At 38.6% G+C, this 11,319-nt stretch overlaps 1 protein-coding gene across 1 annotated transcript; it reads left to right on the top strand.

The window, feature by feature from the left end:
* The first annotated feature begins 9,843 nt into the window (after window positions 1-9,843).
* On the top strand, window positions 9,844-10,386 carry LOC137714622 (pentatricopeptide repeat-containing protein At3g14580, mitochondrial-like). The gene has a single exon (XM_068453788.1). It carries the CDS (start codon window positions 9,844-9,846, stop codon window positions 10,384-10,386), a length of 543 nt encoding a protein of 180 aa, XP_068309889.1.
* The last annotated feature ends 933 nt before the right edge of the window (window positions 10,387-11,319 follow it).

The raw sequence follows: 11,319 nt of genomic DNA, 5'->3' as shown, positions 1-11,319 counted from the left end.
CATATAGAGGAGTTCCTTGTGAGCCATTTCGAGGATGACAAGTTATATGGGTTGGTATGCCCTGAGAGACTCCAAATTCTAGGAGACCGATGAAAATTTCTTCGGGTCAAGTTTTTAGTAGTATTTAATATAGTGGGGGTAAAACGACGTCATTGGGTATATATATATATATATATATATATATTTTTTTTTGTTGGGTAAAGGCAGTCAATGTACTTTACCATGACGATTTCTTTCGTCGGGCAAACTCAGTTTCGCCTGACAAACCACTACTTCTCGTTGGATAAGACTTCGAGTGATGGGTTTTTGCAGGACCAACTTTTCCCAACGAACCTTTGTCGTCTAAAGTCTTAGGCGACAAAACCAAATTTGACCCAATGAAAATTTTTCGTCAGCCAAGATTTTTTTATTTTTTGTAGTGCATATTGTGCCAAAATAGGTATTTTACCTTCTCGTGAAATTTGGCCTGTGAGCATTCCTACGGACATGAAATGTAAAATATTCATTTCTCAACATCCTGCCTCTCCATTGATGATGTTTTAGTGTAAATATATCGCAATATAAATAAACAACGAAAGAATGCACTTCGTACAAAAGCCAAGGTTCAATTCACCAGGTACGTTCATATACTATGCAATACAACTGAAAAAATGCCATCAGAAAAAGCAGATTCCTTCGAATCCCTAGTATTGCGCTTGGCAAAATAAAGCAAGGTTCTAAAAGACGCTAAGCGTTAATCGGACAATGAACTGGGGCCTAACGCCTAGGTGGCTAAGCGGCCTAGGCGAATTTAAGTAAATTTACTTAATAACATATAAATTAATTGAATTTACAATATTGTAATATATAAATGAATTGAATTAACTATTATTATTTCTCTAATTCACATCATAAAGTCATAACAAACCAATAGAAACCAAGTTAGAAACATAAAATTAGCATGAATTTTATAAAAACCCTACCGAAACCGACGTCATTTTGGGTTTAGGTTGTTCTTTAAAAAATAAAAATCAAACGCCGAGGTTGCCTAGGCGTTCAGGCTAGTCTGTAGGCTATAGCCCACTCCCGCTAGGCATAGGCGTTTTCTTCATAGTTCCGCCCCAAAAACCGTCTAGGCGAGTCTTAAAAATAGTTTTTTAAAACACGGGCTACGATCTAACAAACAAGTAGTCACTGTCTTTTCTTACCTTTAACCTCCACCCTAATAATTATAACTTCCTTATAATTCTTCCCAACATACATAACACAAAGAAACAAGTGAGGACATGCTTACCTCCAAATTATAAGCTGAAAGAGACAGGCACTTGACGTTGTCGATATTTTCAAGAATTTTGATTGAAAGATTAAGCTGTTCGGGCTGTTCTGCATACTGGAGATCCATATTGGAGATCTGTTCCTTAGGTGCACTATCATCATCAGATTGTTCATCAAACTGGAGATCGATAGCGGCTTTGATAAGGCTATTTCCGCTATTCAGGTAGAGCTTAAGGCATTTAAGTTTGGGAGCATCAATACAAAACTATTGAAATGGTACCAGGCCATGGTCGATTTTGTTCTAAAGATTTTAGCTTTTTGAAAACTGAGATTCAAAGAATCGAAATGCAGGGAGACGAAAGCGAGAGAGTGAAGCAGATTTCTCTTAGCATATATTTTTAACAAGAAAAACCCTAGCATATAGAGGCTTAGAAAGGTCTGATTTTAGGAACCAATCTGAGCCCTCTGGTGCATTAGGCACTGGGATCCTTCCACTTGGAATGGATCCAGCAACACATTACAATAGGGATAAGAACAAACACAACTGTTCATCTTTCCTAAAACAGAGGGCTAAACTAGCCGTTACAATATTTAAACCTAACGGCTACTACTAAATGAGGAAAGTATCTTCATCTTCATCTTCTTCTTCTTCATCTGCGGAATTCAAATATTTGCAGGTTAAATTCAAATTAGTGAGACGCTTATTCTCAACAGCCTCTCCTAAGCTGCTCACTGATTTCATTCCAAGTTTGAGTCTTAAGTAGTTGAATCTCTCTTTAGGCACTGCCTTTGTAAAAATGTCTGCAAGTTGTTCTTCACTTCTGCAGAATTTCACATTAATCACCCCTTCTTATAGTGTTTCCCTTATAAAGTGGAATTTCCTGTTTATGTGTCTAGTTTTCTGGTGAAAGGCAGGATTTTTCACCATGGAGATTGCAGACATGTTGTCACGGAATAAGGGTGTTGCATCAACTTGCATTTCCCCAAAATCATCGAGCACAAATCTTAGCAAAATGGCTTGGGTCGTGGCTTCTGCTGTTGAGACATACTCGACCTCTGTAGTTGATAAAGCAACTGTGTTTTGCTTCACAGAAGCCCAAGAGAAAACTCCACTACCAAAGCTGAATGCATATCTTGAGGTGCTCCTGCAATCATCTTCACTATTTGCCCAATCTGCATCACAGAACCTTATAAGAATTGGATCTCTATCTTTTGTATACTCAATTCCATAGCTCAGTGTGCCTTGCACATATCTCAGAACCCTCATTGCAACTCCAAAATGTTTCTTAGTATGACTATTCATGAACCTTGACAACAAACTAGCAGCATACATCAAATCTAATCTAGTTGCTGTCAAATACAGAAGGCTGCCCACAATTTTCCTGTACATGCTTTCATCTGCCAATTCACTTCCATCTACCTTCTTGAGTTTTTCACCAGTAGGTAGAGGAATAGAGACAGGTTTACAGCCTTCAAGGCCAAACTTCACAAGTAATGATTTTGCATACTTGCTTTCAGTTTGTAAGATTCCCATTCCTAAGAAATGATGAAGTAAGCCTAAATCAGACATCTCATACTTCTGCATTATCTCCATTTTGAACTCACTGAGTAGTGTTTTGCTGTTTCCAGTATACACAATGTCATCAACATATATTGAGACAATGAGTATACCACCTTTTTCATCAAACTTGATGTACAGAGTAGCTTCACTTGTGTTCCTGATGAATTTACAACTGGTGAGATATGCATCAATCTCACTATACCAGGCTTTAGGTGCCTGTTTTAGACCATACAAGGCCTTCCTCAATTTGTAAACCTTATGACAAGCATTTTTAACTTCAAAACCTTCAGGTTGTTCAATGTATACCTCTTCTTCAAGTATGCCATTTAAGAACGCAGATTTCACATCTAGTTGGAATAGTTTCCACCCTTTTTGTGCAGCTAAAGCAATAAGAGTCCGAATTGTATCCAACCTTGCCACTGGTGCAAAGGTCTCATTGTAATCAATTCTGGGCTTTTGTGCATACACTTTTGCCACCAATCTAGCCTTTTGCTTCTGAATTGTTCTATCTAAATTTAATTTAGTTTTGAACACCCATCTCACCTCGATAACAGGCTTATCTGTGGGTCTATCAACTAGTTGCCAAGTGTCATTCTTTTCAATCATAACGATTTCTGCATTCATAGCTTCTTGCCATGCTTGATCATGTGCTGCTTCTTGATAATTTTCTTGTTCAACAAAACTTATGTGACATCTAGCATATATCTCTTCTAGACTCCTTAGTTTTACAGGTGTTAAACTAGGAGTTGAGTTTTGACTCAATGATTCACTTCTGCTAGTTGATGCACTGGTAGGACTCGAACTTGGTTGAAGACTCTGAGCAGTTTCAAACTGAGTCTCATTTGGACTTTCCTGCACATCACCACCATACACTTGATTCTAAAAAAGAGAGGCATTGCAGGTGTTTCGACTTGCTTGTATTCCCAATTCCAACACTGAATCTCATTGAATACAACACTTCTGGAGATGATGATTATCTTGGACTGCAGGTCATAAACTCTATACCCTTTTTCACAACTTCCATACCCCATATAAATACCTTTGCTTGCCTTTTCATCAAACTTTTTCCTTAGCTGTGAAGGTATGTGTGTAGCATACGCACCCAAACATTCTCAAATGTTTTATGCCAGGTTTTCTACCTGTGAAAGCTTCAAATGGAGTCTTACCCTTCACTGAGGTTGTAGGACATCTATTCTGCAAGTATACTGTAGTTCCAACTGCTTCAACCCCAAAAAACCACAAGGATGTTCTTCTCAGCCATCATTGACCTTGCCATTTCACCAATGGTTATATTTCTTTTCTCAGCAACTCCATTTTGCTGAGGGGAGTATGCAACTATTAATTGCCTCTCCATTGTAGTGTTAGAACAAAAATCTAAGAATTCATGAGAGGTATATTCACCTCCTCTGTCACTTCTCAGCTTCTTAAGCTTGAAACCACTTTATAGCTCCACAAAAGGCTTTAAATTTTTTAAACACATTGAACACATCAGATTTATTTCTGAGGAAATACACCCAACACATATTTGAGAAATCATCAATGAATGTGATGAAGTACTTGTTGCCACCAATGGATTCATTCTGCATTGGTCCACAGACATCAGTGTGCATCAGGTCTAGTGTCCACATTTTCTCTTTATCAAATGGTTCTCTGTGCATCTTCCCAGAAACACAACTCTCATAGATTTCCTTCATCTCATATTGTTCAGGTAAACCAAGCACCATTCATTCTCTCTGCATCCTTTTCACATTGTTAAAGCTCAAATGACCAAGCCTTTTATGCCAGATCCATGACTCTTCTTCGATTAAGGCTTTTCTAGCTACTAGATTTATAGATTCTAAGGACAATGGAAAACATCTATTCCCTGCCATAACTACCTTAGCTACCACATTCTCAAGGTTGCTGTCATCAAAGATTACAACCATGTTACCACCAAACAGAACATAATAGCCATGTTCCATTATTTGACCAACACTTAACAGATTTTCATCTAGTCCTGGAACCAACAGAACTTCATTGATGTATCTCTTCCCATGCTTTGTATTCACTATCAGTGTTCCCTTGCCTGTTGCTTGAACCAAGTCACCAGTCCCCATTTTAACTTTACAAGTAACTGATTTGTCAATATTCAACAGTAGAGACTTTTGAGAAGTCATGTGATTGCTGCAAGCACTATCCACAAACCACACAGATCTATCCTGAGCTATTGATGCTGAGTGACAAACATAGAACATTGTACCAGTGGTCACATTTTCCTCCTTTGCATAGTTAGCAACATGTTTGTCATTGTCACAATCTTTTGTAGTGTGTCCAAATCTGCCACACTTGCCACATTTTGGTTTTCCCTTATACCTACAAATGCCAAAATGATATTTATCACAAGTTTGACACTGTGGTTTCACGACACCTTGACTGCTGCTTCCTTGTTTGCTTTGGAAAGTGTTGTTGTTGCCCCAATTTCCACCATTTTGGCTGTTCCAACTGGAGTTACCATTACCATTCTAGTTGCTGCTTTGTGACCAATTTCTCCCTTTCTTGTTTTGTTGCCATTTATGGTTCTGTTTACTCTGTGCACCTTTATAACTTCCACCAGTACTGCCATGAATACTACCTCCGATTTTTAGGCTACTAAATGCCCTCTCAGTACCAGTAACCTTGTCCCTCTCATCATGTAAGTCCTCCATTTTGTCATAGACTTTAACCGAGGCTAAGACTTCCTCAACCCTTATAACATCCAGATCTCTAGTCTCCTCTATTATAGACACTATGGACTTGTATCTTCTACTTAGGCTCATTAATAGCTTCTGTATAATCCTTTTCTCAGGCACATCCTCACCTAGTGATTTTAGATTATTCACTATCTCAAAGAACCTAGCCAAGTAGTCATCTAAGGCTTCACTATCATGCATTCTCAGATATTCAAACTCATCTCTAATAACTTGAAGTTTAACAACTCTTACCTTTTTGTCTCCTCTGAACTCTCTTCTCAGAATTTCCTAAGCTCCTTTAGCAGTCTTCTCATTTCTGATGTGAGGGAAGAGCTCATCTGTTATAGCTCCCTAAATGAGACTCAGTGCCTTAGCCTTTTTAATTTTGTCTTCTTTGGAAATGATGGGTGCTTCCACTGGAACTTGCTCAACCTCACTTTCTTCATCTCCAGAGCCTTCTTCATTCTCGGGAATCTTCTGCGGTTGTACTCCGAGTTCTACCACATCCCATACATCATGTGCTATGAGGATAATTTCCATTTTGACAGCCCAAAAATCGTAGTTTGCACCATCAAACTGTGGAGTTCGTAAATCTCCACCGGAAGAACTCGATCCCACCATTTTTTAGTGAGTATCAGTGAACCAACCAACAAAGGAACCACCTTTAAGGTTTTCTGGGTTTTCTTCGAAGCTAGATTTCACTCACAGTATCACGCCCTTGTTCGGAATCAAACCTAGACCTCTGATACCATGTTGAAATGGTACCAGGCCATGGTTGATTTTGTTTTAAGGGTTTTAGCTTTTTGAAAATTGAGATTCAAAGAATCAAAATGCAGGGAGTCGAGAGTGAGGGAGTGAAGTAGATTTCTCTTAGCATATATTTTTAACAAGAAAAACCCTAGCATATAGAGGCTTGGATATGCCTGATTTCAGGAACCAATCTCAGCCCTCTAGTGCATCAGGCGTTGGGATCCTTCCACTTGGAATGGATCCAGCAACACAGTACAATAGGGATAAGAACAAACACAGTTGTTCATCTTTCCTAAAACAAAGGGCTAAACTAGCTGTTACAATATTTAAACCTAATGGCTACTACTAAATAAGGAAAGTCTCATCTTCATCTTCTTCTTCATCTGCAGGATTCAAACATCTGCAGGTTAAATTCAAATTAGTGAGAAGCTTAATTCTCAACAAAAACCTGTAGCGATTACTAGCACTGTTGACCTCTAAAATTATTTTTAACGTCCTCAATTCTGGTGCCGATATGTTGATATCCATATCCTCCTCATCCTCATTTTCAAGGCATCCTTCTATAGTCAAACTTTCAAGTGCAGGAAAGTAAGATAAAAGCTTTTGCAATGATCTACCTAAAGGATGATGAACTGGTACCTAAGGATCTTGAGACTTGGGAAACACATTGATGTAGGAGGTTGGTAATAAACTTCGACCGCAACTTCCAAATTTGTAGTGTTTTGCAAATGAAAAGACTTCGAGGCAACTCAAAAACATAGTCCGGATCCCCACCAATGTAAAGATCAAGTTCAACAACATTGCGTTTAATGGCAGTGCAAATCCAACCCTCAACACGGGGCAATTCAAATTCTTCAAAAGAAAAGCTAAGAAAGAGCTTTCCGATGTCAACTGAGTCACGGAAGTAAAATACACGATCCACAAATTCCGCAAAAGCAATAAGATCAGAGTGGTCCTCGCAGGATATTTGGTTGGTAGGAAGCAAAGTATGTGAGAAAGAAGTGCATCTAGTAATGCACTTATCCTATTGTTAACACCTGTGTGACGCTCTTGAATCAAACCCATTTTTATCGTGATGCTTGATATGAACATGTGTCCGTACAACGAATGGTAATAACTATATTCCCAAGAAGAAAGCATTCAGTACTAGAAATTTTGTTCACGAAATTATATTCAATCCGAAAACAGAAACAAAAAATAAAGACAGTTCCATCATATAAAAACAAAATATAAAGATTACAGTGCTTTTTCTAGAGATAAAGAACAGAAAATGTCAGACTTAATTCCTCTATTGATTTTTGCCAGTTTTCTTGGTAACCAAACAGATGGTACGGAAGTCGAGAAATATAGAAGACTACAAACCTGGTAAGAGGTCCTGAGAAACTGGTTGATCAGAAAGGGCGAGGAAGGCTAGTAAAGAAGATTAGTTCCATAAAAGCACATTAGACGGAGGCGTTGTCACCACTATCTGTAACTCCAAATTGCGAGGGCAGTTGGGAGTCTTTCCCTGTGTTGGCTTGGGTCAAGCAACTGGGGGGGGAGGGGGGGTGAGTTCCAGAACTGTCGCTGGTCTTGGGTGCCCATATCAGCTAATGGTGCGGCGCATGAACTTGCGTCGGTTGGTTTTTTGGAGATGAATGATGTTGTTTGGGTCGATCAACCCCCATCTTTGTTGATCTTTGTTTTGAACAATGATGATCTGCCATGTCCGCATTAAGTTTGTTGTGGTGGTGTTTGGGGGTGACGCTTCCACTCGATGGAGGGGTTATGTCTTACCCTTGTTCACTACTTGTATGTTTCCTTGGTGTTTGCCTCTCTGTAGGCTTCAAGTAATTCATTATCATTTGCTTTCAAAAAAAAAACATAAAAAAAAAAAATTGCGAGAGTGAAGCGTGTGACAAAATTAGTTGATCATCTTTTTGTGTGTAAAATTTATTGGAATCCTTCGGAAATTTTGTTTTTGAGCAGTGCTATGCTTACTATTTATTTGTACCATCTTTTTAATGGAGTATGGCTCACCAACGCATGTGAGTCTTATCTCTATTAGAGAAATGATACAAATAACTGGTAAAAATAACATTTTTGAAAAAATTATACTCCTCATCAATTCACGAGCACGCAAGGATTTCTCCATGGTTCGTGGTCTATTTGGTCCAATTAGCCCTATGTTGTTCAATGATAACTTCAAAATCAAACTATTTAGATCATAAAATAGATTGTGGACTATACCAAAACAAATGGATAGTTCCTTATAAAACCGCTTGAGTGTTAACTATTAACACATGTATCATGAATGTTTCGTTCTAGCCTATATCCTATGTATCTACGATGTTTAAATATGAGTAAGTACATGAAAATAAATATCATTAGACAAATAACTAGTTTATCGTCTTATCGACACAATGAATTATACTCTTTAACCATATTACATCCTTTGGAGTTCTACCTGACCAAAACCTACATCATTTGAAGTCTCCATTTGATTATACAACTGAAAACAAGCAGTAGCAAACATAGAAAGTTTCTGGTTTTGACAAAGTTGGTGTTTTTAGAAGTTTGAAACCAGAATTGTACCTAAACCAAGAACTGTACTTTGAACCCTTTTTGCAACGAATGAGGATCCTCTCCGGATCCTCTATGTGGGGATCCTAGGGATCCTCACATCATGGCCGTTCATCATACATCGTGTGGTCAGTTTTCGTTAGGTACTATTTGTGTTTAATTTTAAATAAATAAATTCAAAATAATTTATGACCTCACGATGTATGATAAACAGTTAGGATGTGAGGATCCCTAGGATTCCCACAACTTGGATCCGGATGGGATCCATCTCCCTTGCAAACATAGAGAATTCTTGGCAACTTCTTATCTATGTACGGTTGATCTGCAGATATTGTCATCTTACTCAAAACTGTACCTTGAATCCCCGTATGGAGATAGTCTTGAGGTTGAACAAACAGATAGGCACAGATTCTGGCGGATTCCACTCGTGATCTGGCAACCTCTAATCAGTGCTCTAGCAACCTTACATCTTCTAAGATAAGATATTCCAGATTCCGTTATCTTGAGCAGTGAGCACCGCTGGTAACAAATCTCTTCGTAGTTCGTAAGCACTATTAAAAAAGTCTGGAGCGTATGGAAAGCATTGTTCAATATTTAACGGCTGTAGGCTAAGAATACAAGGAAATTTAGCAAGGGAATATGAGCCACTCTTCGGGCACTCTTATTTAATTGTGTCCGTTGATTCTCTTTTAAACTACTCAATCTAATAGCTTAAAAAACATGGTAGTGCTGAAATTGACAAAAAAAAAAGAGGGCAAAAATCACTCTCCAAAGTGGCGAGAAATGACTTACATGAAACGAGATAATAAAATAGCAGTATCTCAAACCAATTATAAGACGGCATGAGATAAACTTGAAATATGTAAAATCATGTTATAGTCCAGGTTGCCACTTTTAGAAAGTGTAGTTAAGTGACCATATTATGTCCTCTAACCTCAAACAAACCAAAACCCCTGCATGAAGTCTCCACAAATCCCATTATAAGCATTCCACACCTGAACAGTCAATATGCTCGACGAATTTCCTAAGCAGAGGTGTGAGCCGTATACGCTGACCTTTTCAACACTTATGCGTGGTTTGTGCGTCAATGGGAAGGTGGATGAGGCTTTCGGGTTGTTGAAGAGGATGGAAAATGAGGGTATCGATCCAGATACCATCATGTTTAATATATTGATAGCAGGGCTTGGAAAGCGAGGGAGATTCGATCAGGGGATTAAACTTTTGGAGGAAATGAAGTTCAAGGGGTGTGATCCGAATCCAGGGTCTTATCAGGAAGTTTTATATTGTTTTCTTGATGCACAGAGGTACGTTGAGGCCAAAGGGTTTATGAGGTGGATGATCTCTAAGGGTGTTGGTCCGAGTTTTGCATCATATAAGGCGTTGATTCATGGGTTATGCAAAGAAAATCTGGTGCAGGATGTGGATTGGGGTTTGAAGCAGATGATATACGACAAGGTTTTCTTCCGAAGATGGGGATGTGGAGGCAGATTCTCAAAAGCATGTTTGCAGAGAAGAGCAGCCATTGCTGTATATCATGTGAGGAAATTGTAGATAGTTGAATCATACAATGGATGATTGTGTGGTGATGTTTCTCACAGATTTGTCCGTCCAAACAATTTTGAGGTCATGTAAATTGAAAAGCACTCTACCTATATTCCTGCCTGCTTGAGACTCGAAATTATGAAATGGAAGAAGCTGAAGATTTTTCATCTGATAAAATAATCTCGGCTCATTGATTCATCATGGACTGTTGGCACTCCGGCATCCTGCTGAAGTTGTGCAGAAAGGAAATACCCAACAAAATGTTTGCTTGATGAAATTATGGAAGTCGAACTTGTTTAATCAACTTATGTAATTTGAATGCCTAAACCCTATACAAATATGTCACCTTTCTCTCTTCCACTCTCTCTGCTTCTCTTTCTCTATGTTTTTTGTGGTTTAGACCCCTGAATGTGCTACAATGTGCTGCTAACTGAAAAGCTTCTCGAGACACAGCCACCGCAGCATCCCACAGTGTGGCTGCAATGTCGGTAATTCTTTATGGGACCACTTGATCAACCTGTTCACGAAGGGATCCTTATGGTGAAAAGGGGCTAGAAATTTTCGTCATCCCCGGACTTTTGAAGCATTAATTGCAATCAAGAACTTATAACTACACAAAACGAACTATATAAAAATTGGTTTCGACAATGAATATCGATGTAATGCACTAGTATGTGTTCAAAAAATATGTCATACAATTTTCCTTCTTTACAGAAAACAAAAACAAACCAATGTTAACAGATTGACAGGACGAGCATATGTAGGTCTGCAGAGTCTGTCAAACAAACAAGCCCCCTCTACCCGGGCACTGCCAAAAGAGAATCCGGTGACAAAAAAAACAGTTCTATAAGACGCCCCCAATGCTACCTGCTATTGTGTCATGTTCTCCTTTCACCTTGATTTCCAACAAAGCATTGGCAACAGAATCAACTCACATAGCGT

The sequence above is a fragment of the Pyrus communis genome, chromosome 14 (genome assembly GCF_963583255.1).
Source record: "Pyrus communis chromosome 14, drPyrComm1.1, whole genome shotgun sequence".
In the NCBI taxonomy this organism is placed as follows: Eukaryota; Viridiplantae; Streptophyta; class Magnoliopsida; order Rosales; family Rosaceae; genus Pyrus; species Pyrus communis.
This window is presented reverse-complemented; position numbering and strand designations above follow the sequence as displayed.